Raw genomic sequence first — 20,175 nt, 5'->3', positions numbered from 1 at the left:
GGTATTGGGGTGATCCTGGCCTGCTAAAAGGAGTTTGGAGGCTCTCCCACCTCTTCAATTTTTTGGAGAGTTTGAGAACGGATAGGTATTAAATCTTTGAATGATCAGTAGAACTCACTAGTGACGCCCTCTGGTCCTGGACTTTTGTTTTGGGGAGGTTTTTGATTATGGATTCACTCTTCTTACTAGTAATTGGCCTCTTCACATTTTCTATTTCTTTATGATTCAGTCTCGAAAGATTATAAATTTCTAGGAATTTATCCATTTGTTCTAGGTTGTCTAATTTGTTGGCATTTAATTGTTCATAGTAGTCTCTTTATGTTCTTTGTATTTCTGTGATATCAGTTGTAACTTCTCATTTATCTCTTATTTTATGTATTTGAGCCATCTCTCAATTTTTCTTGGTGAGTCTAGGTAGATTGTCATTTTTGTTTGTCTTTTCAGAGAACTAGCTCTTAGTTTAGTCTTTTCTATTATCATTTTAGTATCCATTTCATTTATTTCCACTCTGGTCTTTATTATTTTCTTCCTTCTACTAACTTTGGAGTTTGTTTCTTCTTCTTTTCCTAGTTGTTTTAGGTATAAAGTTAAATTGTTAATTTGAGATTTCTTTTGTTTCTTGAGGTAGGCCTGTATTGTATTGCTATGCACTTCCCTCTTAGAACTGCTTTTGCTTTATCCCACAGATTTTGGTGTTAATTTGTCTGTAGGTAGTTTTTTTATTTATCCTTTGATTTTTTTCTATGACCTGGTAGTTGTTCAGTAACATGTTGTTTAATACCTGTGTATTTGTAGTTATTCCAGTTTTCTTATAATTGATTTCTAGGTTCATGCCATTGTGGTATGAAAAAAAAATTCTTGATATGATTTCAGTCCTTTTGAATTTATTGAGAATTATTTTATGGCCTAAAATGTGATCTATCCTGAAAACGTTCCTTGTACACTTGAGAAAAATGTGTATCCTGTTACTTTTGGATGGACTGTTTTATACATTTATATATTAAGTCTATCTGGTCTAATGTGCCATTTAAGGCTGATGTTTATTGTTGATTTTCTGTCTGGATGGTCCATCCATTGATGTAAGTGGGGTGTTAAAACCCCCTACTCTTGGGGCGCCTGGGTGGCGCAGTTGGTTGAGCGTCCGACTTCAGCCAGGTCACGATCTCGCGGTCTGTGAGTTCGAGCCCCGTGTCAGGCTCTGGGCTGATGGCTCAGAGCCTGGAGCCTGTTTCCGATTCTGAGTCTCCCTCTCTCTCTGCCCCTCCCCCGTTCATGCTCTGTCTCTCTCTGTCCCAAAAATAAATAAACGTTAAAAAAAAAAAAACAACCCTACTCTTATTGTGTTGCTGGAAATTTTTCCTTTTAGATCTGTTAATATTTGCTTTATATTTTTTGGTGTTTCTATGTTGGGTGTATATATATATTCATAAATGTTATATGTTCTTACTGAATTGACCCATTTATCATTATGTAGTGCCTGTCTTTGTCTTTTATTACAGTCTTTTAAAAAGTCTCCTTAGTCTGATATTTGTATAGCTACACCTGATTTCCTTCTTTTTTTATTAACACAACATATATTTTTTCATCCTTTCATTTTCAGTTTCTCTGTGTCTGAAGTGAATCTCTTGTAGGCAGTACACAGATGTGTCTTGTTATTTGCCCATTCAACCCCTCTATGTCTTTTGATTAGAGAATTTAGTCCATTTACATTTAAAGTAATTATTGATAGATATGTACTTACTGCCATTTTGTCAGTTGTTTTCTGGATGTTTTTGTAGTTCCTCTGTGTTCCTTTCTTCTTTCTCTCTCTCTTCCCTTCTGGTTTGATAACATTTTTAGTGTTATTTTAGATTCTGTTTTCATTTTCTTTCGTGGATTTACAAATAAGTTTTTGCTTTTTGGTTACTGTGAGTGTCGCATATGTCATCCTATGTATCTAACAGTGTATTTTAAATTAGTAGCAATTTAATTTTAAGCACATCCCAAAACTTTATATTATTGCTTCCTCCACATTTTATGTTTTTGATGTCATTTTTCATAGCTTTTTATGTAATGCCTAACTAATTATAATTTTCATTAATTTTACTACTTTTGTTTTAATCTTCTTAGCAGCTTTATAAGTGGTTAGTCTACTACCTTGACACTATATTACCTTTTCTAGTGAGATTTTTCACTGTTGTATGTTTTCTTGTTTTTAATTAATGCCTTTTCTTTTTAGCTTATGGTAGACCCTTGAATACTTCTTGCAAGGCCAATTTAATAATGATGAACTCCTTTGCCTTTTGCCTGTTGGAAAAAACTATTTCTTCTTCAGATATGAATAATAGCTTTGCTGGGTAGAATATTTTTGGTGAGGAGTTTTTTTGTTTGTTTGTTTGTTTGCCCATCACTTTGATATCATAAGCCATTTCCTTCTGGCTTGCAAAGTTTCTGCTGAGAAAATTGCTGATAGCCTTATAGGGTTTTCCTTTTCTCTTGACACTTTTTCAGATTCTGTCTTCATCTTTAACTGTTGACATTTTTATTTTAATGTGTTTTGGTGTGGCTCTCTTTGGGTTCATTTCATCTGAAACTCTCTGGAATTCCTGGACCTGGATGTCTGTTTCCTTCCTTAGCTTAAGGAAGTTTTCATCTATCATTTATTTCTTCAAATAAGTTTTCTGTCCCTTTCTCTCTTCTCCTTCTGGGACCTCTATAATGGAATGCTATTCTTTATGTTGTTGTGAAGGTACCTTAAATTATTTTAATTTTTTAAAATTCTTTTGTCTTTTTGGTGCTTTGTTTAGGTGAGGTCCACTACCCTCTCTTATAGCTTACTAATCCATTCTTCTCCTTTATCCAGTCTGCTATCAAATTCCTCTAGTGTATTTTCCCATTCAATTATTGTGTTCTTCAGGTCTGTGACTTCTATTTGGTACTCTATGTTTTCTATTTCTTTGTTGAAGCTCTCACTGCATTCATCCATTCTTTTCCTGAGTTCATTGAGCATCTTTATGACCATTACTTTGGATTCCTTATCAGGTGGATTACTTCTCATTAAGGTCTTTTTCTTTTGTTTGGAACATATTTCCCTGTTTCTTCATTTTGTTTGACCCTTTTGTTTCTTTTTTTAATGTTTATTTATTTATTTATTTTGAGAGATAGCGTGAGCAGGGGAGGGGCAGAGATAGAAGATGAGAGAGAATCCCAAGCAGGCTCTGCACTGTCAGCATGGAGCCCAACATCAGGCTCGAACCCCATGAGATCATGATCCTGAGCTGAAACCAAGATTCTGATGCTTAACTAACTGAGCTACCCAATCACTCCTACTCTTTGTGTTTATTTCTACGTATGACGCAAATCAGCTACATGTCTCAGCCTTGAAGGGGTGACCCTGTGAAGGTGATGATCCTTCTCCTTCAACCTTGTCGAGCTCTTGGTTGTCTCTTGAACCTTTTGATTCTCTTAACTGCCTGATTTATTCTTGACACACCCCCAATGTTAGGTGTGTATGAAGACCTGTCAGTGATCCAAGGGGAAGAATCTTATTTAGCACCTAGTTTCGGGTTGATTGGAAGTCAGACCCTTCAGCAGCAGGTTTTAAAGTATGCGAGTATATACAGTCCTGTGGGACTGCAATTGTAAACTCTGCTGGCTTCCAGACCAGGAGGTCTAAAGGTGTCCCCTGGACAAGAGTTGCAAAACTCAGGCCTCCAGACAACCATTTAAGTCCCTTTCTGAGAAGTCTTATCAAGCTGTAGTGAGGCTAAGGGGATACCCAAGGATGGTGTCCCCTTGCTTAAATTCCCTGGATATACCTCCTTAGCTCTAGATGAGAAACTCGAAGCCTATTCTTCAGGCTGAAGCTCCAGAGTAAGAAAATAGGCATTTTTCAGGGACGACTGGGGCTGTCTTTCAACCTGCTGTTTGTACAGTGCCCTGAGGATGGTGTCTGACCAGCACTGTCTTTCTGATTGTTACAGTCCCTTGGAGCTCTGGAGCATCAGTCTTCATGTGCCCCAGGTGATCAAGAGGTGTCCCCTGTCTGAACTGCACATACTCTCTGGCTTTAGCATGGCTGCTCAAAAGTGTAGTAGACAGGGCTTCAGAAGGGCAATGGGAAAATGTCTTAACTGCATGCATTTATGGGCTTCAGCAATACAGCAAGAGAGTTCCTTGTCTATGAGAGTGTGCTAGCTTTAGGCTGGGAGTAAGAGAACGGTACAACTGTTTGTGCTTACCTACTCCAGCTAGAGGTCAGGGAGCCTGCAACCACCTGTGCTTTCCGGCCTCAGCAAATGTCCCAACTGCTCACCCTTGCCTATACCACTGGGCATAGGAGAATAAACCTGCAGTAGCGGGCCATGTGGTAAGTGCAACAATGGTGTCCCCAGTGCCTCCATCGCTGAGGGACATCCCAGCCATCCCCTACCCCTCCAGCCAGTGCCCCTAGGTCAGCAAGTGAATCTGTCTCAGATAGAGGTTAGGTACTTTTCAAGACTTTTCATTGGGTCTTGGGGTGAGTAAGACCACATGTGAGCTCTCCAAAAGCAGAACCTCAGTTTCCCATGGCGCTTTGGGACTCCTGGACGTCTGCCCTGTTGGTTTTCCAAGCCACATATACTGGGAGCTCATCTTACAGTGCAGATCCCAGGGGCTGGGGTGCTCAATGTGGGGCACCAATACCTTGCTCTTCTAGGAGATGTTCCTGTCTGGTGAGATTCTTCCCTATTGTGTTTGTGGCTAGGGGTGCGGGGCTTACGAGACTGTTTCTGCCTCTCCTACCCACATCATGTGGTCCTTTGATGCTTTGTTATAGAAAGCAGTGCATCTAGTTTTCACATCTTTTCAGAGAGAAATGATCCATATGTAGCTATAGATTGGGTGTCTTTGGGAGGGCCTGAATTCAGGATATTCCTATGCCTCCATCTTGGACCCCTTCCTCCTAAATACTCTTTGTATCTGTCACACTTAGAGATAAAATGTGATATCTAAGTTTTAAAATTTTTACTTTGTTTGCCTTCTATTATTTGGACATACTATTTGACATTTGTAAGTTTGGACAGCTTATTATATATCTGTATGTCTTAAGACTTTTGTAAATTTTGATGTGTCCTTTGTCCAATTTCTTTTTAAAGGCTAATTTTTTCCTCATTGATTTATATGTGACCTTAATATTTTAAGGATGTTGTAATAGATGTGACAAATATTTTCTATTACTTACTCTGAATATTTATAAATGCTTCATAAATGGATTGAAATAGTGGTAAGTGGTAAGTTTTCTTACAAGGTAAAGAATTTTCAGAGTCTAAATTAGCTTCTCATTTTTGCATATTATGCATAAATTTGTCCAAGGAGAGTCAACTTTTTGAAGAAACGAACTCTAATCAAAACTTGGAGAAATATTTGATTTCTCCAAGCCTCATTAAGTACAGATAACACATCACATTGGTTCACATTATTAGACATATTTTCAAAGAACCAATTGACTCTGATACTTGATCTAACACAAACAGCTCTGCTATTGACATGACGCCCTGGGGCTATTATTCCCAGCCGCAAATGTCAGTTATCAAAACAAATTAAACCAATGTTATCTAATCTGCCTGACGAGATTGAGGGCAGCCAGAGGCCAAGCTTAATCCCCAAGATCCTGAATCCTTTGTGCTTCTTCCTCCCGGATCCCTCTCCTTGTCCCAAGGAGACTTACTTCTTTGGGAAAGGCTAGATTGAGTAGCTGTCCTAGCCCTTTGGGAGGATATTCTCTCTTGGGGAAAATCTGAAGTTTTGAGAAGTATTTTTCTTCAGACTGCAGCAACTGAAGTGTGTTCTCAAAGTCAGACTCATTGATTAGATGGTCCCAAAATACACTTCCCCTTGCCTGTCTTCCTTTGATCTAAACATTCAGGTTTTGGAAGTTGAGCAAATTTTACGTGAAACTTGAGTTTATTCAGAATATTAATTCAGAGTAAACCTGGAAGCAAATTAAGTATATGTACTTAATTTGTATCTATTTAAATATATATATACATTTAACTTCTGTCCCCTTTTGGTATTTCACAACGTCCTTCTTGCCACACATACAAACTTCTCAACATTTCCACCCTCACAGAAAATAAAATGTGTCAGCACTACACAGCACAAATTGGCGTGCTTTCCCCAAATAATGCCTGTTGTTTGAAAGTTTTTGCCATTTAAAGGAGCCAAGTGGAGGGGAAAAAAAAATGTCATGGGCATTTGATGAAACAAATTTGCAGACATTCAAATGCTTTAGTTTATAGAGGCCCTTTGCGCCACTGATGCCTCTTGGGGAAATTCTGAAAAACATCCTATCTGTAAACAATCTGTTTCAGTGCCACATGTTTTCTGAATTTCTTTGCCTGCTGACATTTATAAAAACCAAAGGAGCACATTTGCATGTGAAAACAGGACCTTTTGTTTCTTATACGTTTACTCTATCATAGAAATTAAAATGAAATAGATCATCCTGCCCAATTGCTTGTGAAGGATCATTTTCTAAAGAACACTTCCTAGTTCTTTGGCCAACCTCATTTTGAACTGCTAACATCTTTTTTGTGGCCTCTGTTCTCAAGTTAAATAGAGCTTATTATTAAAATAAGAAATTCTAGAACTAATGTTTTCTTTTGCATCTATCTCTAGCATTTCTTTTTATTTTCCTTAGGTTTAATTCTTTTTTTTTTATTTTTTTATTTTTTAATGTTTATTCATTTTTGAGAGACAGACAGAGACAGAGTGCGAGTTGGGGAGGGGCAGAGAGAGGGAGACACAGAATCCGAAGCAGGCTCCAGGCTCTGAGCTGTCAGCACAGGGCCCGAGGTGGAGCTCGAACCCATGAACTGCTAGATCATGACCTGAGCCGAAGTCAGATGCTTAACTCACTGAGCCACCCAGGCTCCCATATTCTTTTTTCTTTCACATCTGGTTTTATAGTGCTGTAATTTTTGTCCATCAAAAAACGTTTTTGAAACTTCTTCTAGGCTCATGATGTGATTTTACTTCCTCAGCTTTTGAAGCTGTTTTAAGCCTTGTGTCTTCTTTGACTTAATGGCATAGGAGTGGAAGTAGTGCATCTAAACTCCAATTTACCCCTTCTTCCATTGCTGCCCGCCCAGACCAAAGAAATGCATTCCGAGGGAAGCTTCCATCCAGAGGGTCTCTTAATAACTATGACAAATAGAGTGTTGTGAAGAAGTAAATTCTTCAGCTAAACAAAATAATAAGCCATTTGCCCACTGCAACTGATAACATGCATAAATTTTAATGATCATCAAATAAAATGAAGTTTTGATCTTTCTTGATAATAACCAAAGGAAAAAATACCTTTTTCACCAGTTATAGGTCTATGATGATTACCATCATTCTATGCACTGCTAGACCCAAAATCTCTGTTGAAGTTGCTTCTGTGATAGAATTTAGGCTATAGATCTAGGTTAGATGAACTAGAGTTGATTGCCCAGGGACAGAGTGGGGATGGGAGCAGGAGAGCATGATACGGATCAGCCCCTCATTTATTGCAAGATGTCAACATGAAAGAAGCTATACGAGAGGTTGAACAATGGCTAAACACTCCAACTAACATCTCACATCCCAGCATCTGGGAGATAGCATCACTCTTCCAGAGTCATGTTAGATACCATCTAGATAACTAGCAGATATTGCTAGAAGTAAACATTCAATTTCTTTACTATTTGTGTTCTTTTGTGGGAAAAAGCCAATTTTGTAGATGGACTAAATAGACAGCATCGTACTTTATTAAATACAAACTTTTGCTTCCTTAAAGTCTGCAAACATACATTCATTAAATCTTTTATATGAAGAAAGACTTCTCTGAAAGGGTATCAGAGTCACAGTGACAGTTTCTCTTCACATCTTTTGCCGTGCCCTTAGTGACAGCACAGTAGCTGTTTTGCATTTCTTATGAGTTTCCATTTGCAAAACCTTATTCGTTCCCTTAGACCTATTTTGACTTTTTAGGTTAGGGCCCCTGGGGAGCAGCTTACTGGAGGTGGCTCTTGGGAGCAACACCTCTAAAGGAAAAGAGATGCAGAATGCAACAGCAGCCTCAGAAATTCTATGGGGGCTGTGGATGGGGTCTGGCCTTTCAGAATTGTCCTCTGTCTAAAGAAGGGGACCTGGTCCTGAGTCCCTGCCACAACCATTCATTGGATAATGGTTGATCCCATGAAGATGGATGGCCTTAGAGCCTTGGAGCTCCTTTAGCTGAGGGAGATTCCTTGAGAGAGACTCAAGCTTTGAGTCATCATCAAGCATGATGAACTCAAAATAAAGCCTAGATCTAAATGTAAAACCTAAAACTTTAAGACTGTAGGAAGAAAACAGGAGAAAATGTTTGTGACCTCGGGCAAAGAATTTTTAGATAGCAAACGCATGAGCCATGAGAATACCAAGTGATAAGTTAGACTTCATAAAAATTAATAACTCCTGCCCTTCTAAAGACACGTAAGATTAAGAGTAACCACAAGCTGGAGAAAATAGTTTCAAAACATATATCTGAAAAATTTCTTATCTCTAGAATACATCAAGAGCTCTAATCCAATAATAAGAAACAAAACAACTTAAACACAAACTAAAGATTTCAGTAGATCCTTCACCAAACAAGACATAAAGATGGCAAATAAGTACATGAAAAGGTACTCGACACCATTAGCTATTAAGGAAATGCAAATTAAAACCACACTGAGATACTACTACTACATTAGAAAGGCTAAGACTTAAAAGACTGACCCTACCAAGGTTGGAGAGAATGTGGGTCAACTAAAACTCTCACACACTGCTGGTGGAAATGTAAAATGATGCTATCACTTTGGAAAAACTGTTTGACAGTTTTTAAGAAAGTTAAATTATCATATGATTCAATCACTTCACTCTTAGGTATTCACCCAAGAGAAAAGAAAGCATAGGTCCACACAAAGAAACCTTGTTCGTGAAGGTTTAAAGCAGCTTTGTTTGTAAGAGTCAAACACTGGAAATAACCTAAATGTCAGTCAACAGGTAGAGGGATAGACAAACTGATGGGTTCAATACAGTGGGGTCCTATTCAATAAAAATGAATTATTGATACAGACTACAACATGGATGAATCTCAAAATAATTTTGCTAAGTAAAAGAAGCCAGTAAAAGGGGGTACATACTGTATGATATGTTAATATATCACTCATGCTTTAAATCAACATTTCAAGTGCTTTAAAGGAAATCTTCCTATTTATTCTTATCATGAGACCAATATAGAACTGCATTAATATATCACATACTCCATTTATATAAAGCTCAAGGAAATGCAAAATTATAGACAGTGGCATAAGGCATATCAGTGCTTCCTTGAGAATGGTATATAGGCAGGTGTGGAGAAGTGGGTGGTAGGGATTAGAGAGGAGCCTGAGAAACTCCTGGGGGTGATGGGTAGTTTCATTCTCTTGACTGGTTTGTATGTGTATGTCAAATTCAACTTGTACATTTCAAATTTGTCAAGTTGGCTTCAGTAAAAGACTAGAGAGAAAGAAAGAAAGAAAGAAAGAAAGAAAGAAAGAAAGAAAGAAAGAAAGAAAAGGAAGCAAGAAAGAAAAGGAAGCAAGCAAAGGAAGAGAGAAGGAAAAAAGAGAGGAAGAGGAAAGAAAGAAATCCAAAACAAAAATTTTGGCACATCATTTCTCACTTATTAAAGTGGGAAAAATAAATACCTAAATACTCCATTTTCTAGAACATCCACAAATCTTTATCTTTAAATATGCATAGAGATGCAGTTCTATATTGATCTTATTCTCAGAATAAATAGGAAGATTTCCTTTAAATAACTTGAAAGGTTCATTGCAAACACACGTGATATATTAACAAATAATTTGAAAGTTTTCTCCGCAATGGGAAGGATTTTCTGAAAGCCATTTTAGAATATAAAAATTTAGAAATATCATAATGAGACCAAATACATGCTTCCTGCGAACATAATACCATATCATACCAAGTACTAAAAGAAAAACAGAATTTATACAGTTTGGCACAATTTAAGGCATTGCTTGTCTTTCCCCATTTATCAGATGCAAAATATTTCAGCTCCTTTAAGTTAGTTTTGGAAAGCTGACGTTCCTTGTAGTGTGCTATGAATTTGACCTCACCAATTACAAATAAAAAAGTGCTTTCATAGTTTCGGCACCTAGAATAATGATTCTTTAATGAAGTCATCACTAAATTATGACTTGAAAGCCAAATAGTTTCTGAGGTTTTCTAATAAGCTTAGTTTTGCACAATGAGTGAAATACTTCATACATATTCTAGCATTAATGAATTCATACCCACACCATCACTTGTGGATGTGCCCCTCCACATAACCACTGACATCATGTGTTTTACATAATTCATTTCTGTGTGTCACAGTGGGTCAGGAATAGTTCAGAGGGAGAAATTCGGAGCCAGGTATCTGGCGCAGGTCAAGCCTCCTTTCAATATAATTTCTGTTTCCTAAACAGTTTCAAATGAGGTTATTTATATGCACTAGCTGTTCTCTGCCAGAAGATCTTAAAATGCAGCAAGGCAACAGTTTAAATAACATTCTAATCCTCCAATGGGCCCAAAAGAATAAGGTGCAGATAAACAGGGACAGCCTCGCACCTGAGATGTGGATCTAAAGAAAGTAACACTGCATTATCCCATAATGTTCCCGCGATCTGGTGAACACAGATTCATTAGTCATTCAACATCTGAAAACTTTCTCAACCTCCCCAAATCTCAATTTCTTAATTTCTCCAGTGTTAATAATAAGAAGAAGGGTATCAATATGATAGTGATGATTCTGAAAACCATGGCCATCTGGTGCTGTAGGAATTGGAGGGATAGCATCTGTCCATCACCTAATACCATGCCTGGGGCTCAGTCCATTTGTTCAGTCCAATGGACTCAGACAGTAATGACTGAGTGCTATTTTGGCAGCAGAGACTCTATCCTGGGGACACAGAGATGAATAAACAAAGGCCAGTTGATACTCTAAGGATGCAGTTTACCAGAAGAGTTCAAAAATTAAAGGCGCAGAGAACAGTGTAGTAAAGGCGAATAGGGAACCACCATTTTCAGATAGGTAGCACAGGTTTCATTGCGTTTGGGTGGTCAAGATATCTTCACAGAATTAAACAGGTTTCATCCTTCAATTTCCTTCTCTTCTGTTACAGCAAACTGCAGCTATTTTAAAACAGGCTTCTGATGGGGTACCCAGCTAGCTCAGTCGGTTAAGCATCCAGCTTCAGCTCAGGCCATGATCTCACAGTTTGTGAGTTCAAGCCCCGCATCTGGCTCTGTGCTGACAGCTCAGAGCCTGGTTCAGCCTGCTTCTGATTCTGTGTCTCCCTCTCTCTCTGCCCCTCCCCCACTTGTGCTCTGTCTGTCTGTCTGTCTTTCTCTCTCAAAAATAAACATCAAAATAAATTTTAAAGAGGCATCTGAGATCTACTTGCAGTTTGGTTCCTCATGATACATAGCAGAATCAGTTCTGCTGAGTGACCGTCCAAGAGTTCCGAGATTCGAAAGGGATTGTCTGATGAGGAGACATCCCTAACTGCGGATATCTTATGGCCTTGAGGTCCCTAATTCTAACCTCCTTCAGCTGAATGTATTCTTTTAGAAATGTAAAAACACAGCAGAACACAGCAGAACCAACTACTTCCAACCCTGGGGATCCCAACTGTATTAAATGTAAATTGAAAGAAGTAAGATTCTGAACTCCAGGAAGCTAATTGGGAGCCCTGAACAGAAATCCTAACTGTGGTAATTGGCACCTTGTCCTTTTCAGTGTCATAGGCAGCCAACTAGAGGGTTACCTCTAGGGTGCTAATTGATTAGCCTTGTTAGAGGGAAAGGCAGTAAACAGAGATTGGTGAGCTGAAGTCTCTCCAAAACTGCAATTTAACTGCTAACCCAAGGGTTCCAAGCAGAGAAAAAAATGTTTTTATACGGTGCCAGTGAGGGATACTTTCTCTATGGGCAACAGAATTATAAATGGTTCCAATATATACATTTAAAAACCTTCATTATTAGGCTTTTTTTTTTTTTTTGCTAGCTGAAAACACACAATATAAGATTAAATAACAACTACACTCAGAAAGAAGATTTTTAATAAAGTTCATATTCTACCACTCTAGATTGGTCTCCCTTGACTTCTATTTCTTTAACAAAACCCCTCCTGCTGAAAATAATTATGGATTTGAGAGACAAGTTCAGTCTGTCGGGAGTCAGGTTAAATGAACGTGACTTAGAAAAGAGATGTTAAGGGGCGCCTGGGTGGCGCAGTCGGTTAAGCGTCCGACTTCAGCCAGGTCACGATCTCGCGGTCTGTGAGTTCGAGCCCCGCGTCAGGCTCTGGGCTGATGGCTCAGAGCCTGGAGCCTGTTTCCGATTCTGTGTCTCCCTCTCTCTCTGCCCCTCCCCCGTTCATGCTCTGTCTCTCTCTGTCCCAAAAATAAATAAAAACATTGAAAAAAAAAATTAAAAAAAAAAAAAGAAAAGAGATGTTAAAAATAATATAAAAAACGGAGGGACAAAACAGAAGAGACTCATAAATATGGAGAACAAACTGAGGGTTGCTGGAGGGGTTGTGGGAGGAGGGATGGGATGGGCTAAATGCGTAAGGGGCATTAAGGAATCTACTCCTGAAATCGTTGTTTCGCTATATGCTAACTAATTTGGACGTAAATTTTAAAAAATAAAAAATAAAATTAAAAAAAAAGAGATGTTGATGTTTTGGAACAAAAATAACTGCAGGAGTGAGATTCTGGATATACAGTTCACTAGATCATTTGTTCTTAGCTGGGGATGCTGAGATGGGATGGGAGTGGTAGAGTGGAACTGGTGAATCCGGAAAGAAATAGAGAAACCAAAGAGTGAGGTCCCTAGCCCATAGGGGAGCCCATTTGAATGCTGTCATTACCGAATAACTCTATTTCCATTTACTTGTGTGACTTCACCCACCATTTTCATATCCCAAATGTCTTATTTGAGGTAGACTATTAAAGTTCATCATCCTCATTTCATGGATGAAAAATAAGATCCTGAGACTTTAAATGACTTGGTCATTATGACTGGGTTCTTGTCTGGGTTTCAGGATTGTTCTAGAAACATCTATGGTAGAGTCTGGGGGATCCCCTTACTAAAACTGAATCAGGAGTACACAGATAGCTTATTTTTTCTTTAGGGGAAATCCTCAAATTAACATAAAAGTGGAGGACTAGTGTAATGAACTCCCATGTCCCCATCACCCAACCTCAACATTTCTCAACAGCCTGTAATTTGGCTACCTGAGGCTTGGGCAGGTACTAACTGAGGCTCAGGTAAAAAGGACCTGACTATCCCAGGGTATAACAGAGCTCGTAGAAGAGACAGGACCTCAAGGGTCAGAGCTAGGTCTGTCATTTGCTGATTTGTAAGGGTGTGAATTAGAAATATCTGGAAAAGACTGTGATTTAACCCTTAGCCTAAATAAACCAAATAATGTGATTTACCCAATCTGTACCTTTTTTGAATACCAGAATTTCCTCCTGTATAAGCGAATACTTTGAGGTAACCATGATGTTCATGATATTGGGGGGGCCACACCATTGCTCACCTAACTTCCCTACTGCCCAGTAATATCACTTAGCTGGCACTCTACCCACTTTGCCTCATTCTGCAAGATAAAGAACACTCCATGTTTTGTTTTTAAGATCTTTACTAATGAAATGTGAAAACAAAACTATGTCAGGAAAATCTCAACATTCATTAGGGAAGTTAAAGTTTTGTTAACTGTAATGCTTAAAACAAAGAAACAAGAAAGAATTTCTGCAAACTTCATTTCTTACCAGTGTCCTGTGTCTTTGTTGTGTATTTGACTCTGAACTTGCAGATGTGGTGCTGAAATAAAATAAGAGTTTAGAATTCCAAAATTTTATTTCAGAAGTGCACACAGTTGTACACACACATACACACCCCACATCAAATAGATCCCTACACTGTGACATTGAAGATAATTGTTCTAAAGTATTTCCTCCAAATGTCAATTTCTGAACATTTCTAAAGGAAATCAAAACTATGGAATGTAAACTTCACTCAAAGAAGATAAAATAGCCTTTAAAGGTTCTCTTGAGAATAAGCAGTCTGAACAGTACAGTCTGTTCTGAAAACCTGCAAAATCTCTTCTTTCAACTAAAAAAAGAAAAAGAAAAAGTGGAAGAAAGCATACCGTCCTGTGGAAACAGCAGACTTGGGGAATTCTTTGTCTCCTACACTGTTCCTCAATCAATCTCTCTTTCTGGGATCATTCCCAGTAGTTTACAAACATGCTGTTATTTATTGCATCTTGAGGTCTCTTAACCCTTTTCTTTCTGCTTGATTACTCTGACCCCCTTTATAACGAAGCTATATCCTCATTGTCTCTAATTCCTTCCCTCCTTGCAGCTCCATTCACATTCTCCTAAGTACCACCCATATAAATTGCACTTAGTTCATCAGCGATCTCCACATCACTGTTACTGCTATGATCATTTGTCACATTTCACATTACATGACAGCTTTTGACATGATTCATCACTTCCTCCTTGACATGCTCTTTTCACTTGGCTTCCTAAGGTCCCGGGTTTTCTTCCTGTCCCACTTGCTGCTCCTTCTCAGTTTGCTTCAGTGGTTCTTTGTCTCTCTCTGAGCTCTCACTTTTGGCATGTTCCCAGGCTTCCTCTCTCCCCTACCCATATCCGCTCCATTGTCGATGTCACCCATCCTCATGGCTTTAAGTTCATCAATATGCCGATCACTGCCAAGGACACATTTCCACACTTCTCCCTCAAATTCCAGATTCATTCATGCAATTGCCTTCTTGACATCTCCACTGGATGCCTAATAGATATCTCAAGTTTCAACATTTTCTAACGTACCTCCTAATTCTTACCCCCAATCTTCTGCTCACACTCTTCCCCATCTTAGTTGATGATGACAATATCCTTCCACTTGCTCAGGCTGACACCTTGACTCTCTTTCTGTGTCCGATCCCATAAGCAATTTTAACAGGACACTCTTGGCTCTACAATCAAACTATATCCAGTATCTGACCAACTCTTACCATCTTCTCTTAACACCCTAGTTCAAGCCTCAAGCTACTATCAGCTCTTGCTTGGATTATTGCATGAACCTCCAAGATGGTACTGTCTACATTCTATTTTCAGTACACCTACAATAACGAATATCATTTCACTCCTCTGCTCAAAGTACGGGATCTCATTTCACTCAGAATAAAAGCCAAAACCTGTACAATGGCGTATGAGGCCCTACAGGTCTCACCAAACCACCCTTCCCATGTACTGTAGGACTTCCTACTCCCTCCTTCCCCTTCCCATACAAGTCCACCTTTGCCCCTCTGAATTCATCTGATACTCTCCTCAGTCAGTCATGCTGGCTTCCTTGCTGTTCCTCAACCTTCTCATCTAGGCTCCCATTTCAAGTCCTTCTGCCAGGAACAGGTACTCCATACTTGCCTGCTTGGCTCTTTTCCACTCCCTTCTTGTCTTTGTGCAAATATGCTTTCTCGCTGAGGCCTCCCATATGTGCCTCCTTTAAAATTGACCTCTCCACCTTCTCTCCATCCTCATCACCTTGTTTAATTTTTCTTTGCTGTACTTACCACCTTCTAGCATCCTGTGGAACTTGTTTGTTTATTATATTTATTGTGCCTCCTCCCACTTGAAAGTACAAAGTTCTTGAAGATAGAGAATTTTTTTCTAGTTTGTTACCCTTTCTCTAGCATCTTGAAGAAGACTAGAATGGTCCATAAATACTTATTTATGAATGAATGAATCCATGGATGATTTAGTAAATATCTAGTCTTAATAAGTCTTGTTCTTCTGCTGTCAACCAATAAGCCTTACTCTAAAATCCTAGGGTACTTTTATTATTTTCTGTCCTACTATCTCCCTCGCGAATGTGTTATTTTTTTTCCATGTTATTGTGCACGTCTCTCACTTTTCAAAACCATATAAAACCATTTAAAATGTTCGCCAAGTAATCAGTGACAATTGAGAAAAGTTAATTAGATTCCCACTCAGTGGAAGGACACACTGGGGTTTTGAGAGATGTAATTGCTCTTCTCACATCATATCAAATCAGCAAAAACCAGTATTTTGGTGCTTTGTACTTGACAGTATCTCTTTATCGCGAAATGGAAAACAAAGTTTTGCCATCATATTGCCGGGCAAACCAACAAATGGTTTTGAAGGACCTTAATAAACTGCCCCCTCTTACCATCTAATTTTATCATCTATCAGTGGATCTTGCAAAAATGCCACTTTCATCAAACCGTACTCCTCAATACTTCCAGAATATATGTTTATCCTTTTCGTTGGTTGTTTCCTCAGACAAGAATGCTCTTACTGTCTTCTCTGTTTGTGAAAATCTTACCTATTCTTCATTCCATGACTCAAATTCTGGCTCTTCCTGACGCTTCTTTGATCCTACCAATCAAAACTGTTTCTTGCCCCTGTGTCCACAAGCAGTATTTGGATATCTGTCTCTTCAAACCCTGATGCCATTTAATCATGTAAATAATTATTTGTCTACCTATGTTTTTGTACATCTCAGTGACATCTCCTAGAGGACAAGGAATATCCTTGTTTATTTTTCATTCACCCAATGATATACCAAGCAAGAAATTAATAGTTGGTCACTGAATGAAGCCAAAAAAATAACAAAAACAAAAACAAACAAACAAAACATTGTGGGTACAGTACCCTTAAGTGCATCTTCAGATGTACAACAAATGTTCAACTGAAACCACCTTCTTTTAATAATGCCTGAAGCAAAACTACTGATTTAAAAGTGAAGGAGCTTTGGCTGCCTGACAATAATATTTAAAGGTCATGAGTCATGGCCTCAGAGTAACCATAGCTACTCGGCATACACAGCACAAGTCATGTTTATAACATAATTCGGGAGAAAAAAGCTTTAGAAAGCCTATTAGCCTTGAGAGAAAACAAATTAGAATTAACAAATGTATTTATGAAGCTTGTTTTTATTGCACTGGTTTTGTTTTACTTCAGGGTTCATGGAAAAACTGAGAAAATTCTTTAAATTTCTATCAGCAGGGAGTATTAATATGACGTTTCGGCTTTACAGTAATTTTTTTTCTTAGTAATTGATAAGAAGTTAAGTATTTCCTTCCTTTAAGTGAAATATCTATCTGTTGTCCAAACTTTGTACACTGTTTGTTTGTTTGTGTTGGAGTAGTGATCAGTTACCACTTAGTCCGTGTGATGAACAGATGTTGATAAAACTGGTTTGGAAACAGCTACTGAGCAGCCGAATCTTATGGGGAAGAATTTCCTGGGAAAATGCCTTTTTTTAGTCCCTGGGTTAATTGCATCCAAGGCCTAACCTTCTTTTCTCAGACAAGCAGAGGAGCAAATTCCCATTTGATGTCTATAAACTATAGACAGGATTTCCCCCAAGGGCCTGAGAAGAAGAGGGGAGAGAGAAGTAGGGCAGACGACCAGGCACATGTGACCATTTTGCTCCTGCTTAGAAGTGAAGAAGCTGGACTGAACCCATCTAAGGGTTAACCAAGGTAGCATGTCCTCAGCTGTGTCCTACATCAAAGCCCTGCTCTCTATTTGCACAGAACACTCAGTTCCATATACCAGAAGAACAAAAACACCAGTGATAATTTGCAGTGAGAGCAAAGTCCTGCTTTTCACTTGGTTTCCCTGCTGGTTGTACACTTGGCTGTTCATTTCAAAGTTGTTAATCACAGGGCATTTTCTCTTCAGTTGGTAACATTATGTTCACCTCTCCTATTGTCAGCACATTGACATATTATCTCTTTAGGTGCTGTGTTCAGGGAAATTAAAAGAACATAGGTGTTTGATAAATTTCATTTTCTTTAGCAGACAAAAGACTCCCTCCTCCCAAAGATTGTTCATCTTTTGAAGGTCACAGAACTTCTGCACCTAGAAAAAACATTTCACATAAAGTTTGGGGGGATTTGTGAATATCCCACAGCATCTGTGGTCCATAGACCCAAGGTTAAAAACAAATAAAAACAAGACCCACACCTTTCATGCAATAAAAATACGTTTTAAAGCCTAAGCAGTACTACAGTTACATGTGTACATATCACAGGACACCATCCTCCACGGTCCACCTCTTTCTACAGAGGAGGTGTGGTCATCTCCTATGCTAGGCTTAAAAGAAAATGCTAATTGACAAGGTATTTCTATATTTGAAGGGAAAATGAGTAATGTCCCAACATGCAGATTTTCCAGTGATTAACTGTAGATCAGTTATAAAGGTAAATTTTACTTCCATATGTGTAGCCAGAGTTGGTTTGGGTTTTTATCTGAGGAGCATTGGAATGACCTAGCTTCTTTTGTGGATATCTCCTGGCAAGGGAGCAATGAAGGTGACATTTCATTACAGTGGTTCTCAGCCTTCCCCTTCAATGCCAATAAAATGGTTGGGGTGAGTATGTGATTCTGAGAAGAGCAAGTAAGGGACATTTTATTCATTCAACAAATATTTATTGAATACCTATTGTGTGTCAGACCCTGCCCTATGAAAGCACCATTCAAAGAAAGGGGTCATTTCCCTGGAACAGGTGAAAAGACTGTTTGATATTTTTCCCCAGGCTTTAAAGAAAGGTTTCCTTTGAAGCACTGAGTAAAGTCCACTCTATCTAGAAATTTCCAAGAATTCTTTGGGACAGAAGGACCTGGGAACTCACCTGCTTCTCCCTGGGGTTTCATACCCTGGGGCCACAGATTTCTTGCTGTAACATTCTCCCATCTCGTCAGGACCACTGGGATACCCTGTCCATGGGACAGACGTCAACTATCTACATGCCTTAGTTTCAGAATCCCTGTTACTGCTCTACTGTTTCCTGTTGCTAGGCAACCACAATGGCTGTGGGAAGAACAGTTAACTTCCCAAAGGAAAAAAAAAAACAAAAACTCAATTACAAAGCCACAGTAACCCCTCACAACATTTCACAAATCAGATCCAGGCATGAGTATTCATGAGGAATCACCACATATTCATCATTTCTGGAAAACGCATTCAAAGTGGGCCAGAAGCAGTGGTTTTGTGCTCAAGCCATGGCCTGTTTGCATCTAGAATCAGCGCTAACGGTCACACTGCTTGTCTAAGAGGGGTGCATACACAGAAATGGATGGGTTTACAGGCTAGCAGTAGTTTGGCACAGACTACCCCCAGCTTGTGATGATATTCGTTACCTGGGATCCATAGACCCCAGACAGAAGATCCCACCTGGCCACCTCCTAACTAAGGCTTCTTTCCTGATGCAGGATTGCAGAGGTGGTAAATTGTGCCTGCTTAGCTGGCATTCTGCTCACTGTCACAGCTCGTCTGCACCACTCCTCCTTCTTTCCTTTGCTTGTCTGAAGGCAAGAGCCATTTTCTCCCAGACAGTTGTTACAACTCTCCTTGGACGTATTTGTGGACCCTGGTTAGCCCGTATTCTTACTTACTCCTCTTACTGCTCTGGCAGGAAGTACATGTAGGACTTCGGCAGTCTAATGATCAGAATCACTCCAGGGTTTGGATCCCTTATGTCCTAGGCTTACCCAAACCTCATCACACAGCCCATCTCAAAATAACAGACTGCGGTTTTTCCAATCACAGAATTTGTTTCTAGAGATAGAGCAAATTAGATCAAATAATTGCAATAGTAGTGAAGATAGTTGGACTTAACTAGCTACAAAGTGTAACTATGAGCAAAATTATAAACTATGGAGCTATGGGTGCTCTGGGTGGAAAAATCACCACTAACTAGGTAGGCGTGGAAATACAAAGATTGGGTATTGGCTTTGTATGCAGTGTATAGCCTCTGTGGAATATAGAAAATCTTACCTTTCTCTTTACACCTTGGGGTTTTTATTTACAGAGGACTTACGTGAGTTGTGTCTGTCATCCCTTCCAACTCTAATATCCTGTTATGTTCCCTTAGCCTATCTTATTAAAAAAAAAAACCACAAGGTGGATTATATTTAAGTGCACCTTAGAGGAATGTGCAGATGTTCAACATGTAGTCGGTTCATACCAATTTATGAAAAGAAGGTCATCTCAGTGATGGCTGGTGAAAGGCAGTGTAAGCACTAATTATTTATAATGGTTATTAATCTTATCTTACATCTCACTGATCAA

General features: G+C 38.9%; 1 protein-coding gene across 1 annotated transcript in view; it reads right to left on the bottom strand.

Annotated features, from left to right (window-relative positions):
- The window catches only part of CCDC192 (coiled-coil domain containing 192), a 213,119-nt gene extending 194,188 nt beyond the window's left edge, over positions 1 to 18,931 (bottom strand). Inside the window, exons 1-2 of the mRNA XM_043586830.1 lie at positions 18,737 to 18,931; positions 13,836 to 13,887 (exon numbers count right to left, since the gene is read on the bottom strand). Coding sequence (XP_043442765.1) covers positions 13,836 to 13,887; positions 18,737 to 18,798 — 114 coding nt within the window. The 5' untranslated portion in view covers positions 18,799 to 18,931. The remainder of the gene's footprint in view (positions 1 to 13,835; positions 13,888 to 18,736) is intronic.
- Positions 18,932 to 20,175: the final 1,244 nt, after the last annotated feature.

This window comes from Prionailurus bengalensis, chromosome A1 (assembly GCF_016509475.1).
Source record: "Prionailurus bengalensis isolate Pbe53 chromosome A1, Fcat_Pben_1.1_paternal_pri, whole genome shotgun sequence".
Classification (NCBI taxonomy): domain Eukaryota; kingdom Metazoa; phylum Chordata; class Mammalia; order Carnivora; family Felidae; genus Prionailurus; species Prionailurus bengalensis.
This window is presented reverse-complemented; position numbering and strand designations above follow the sequence as displayed.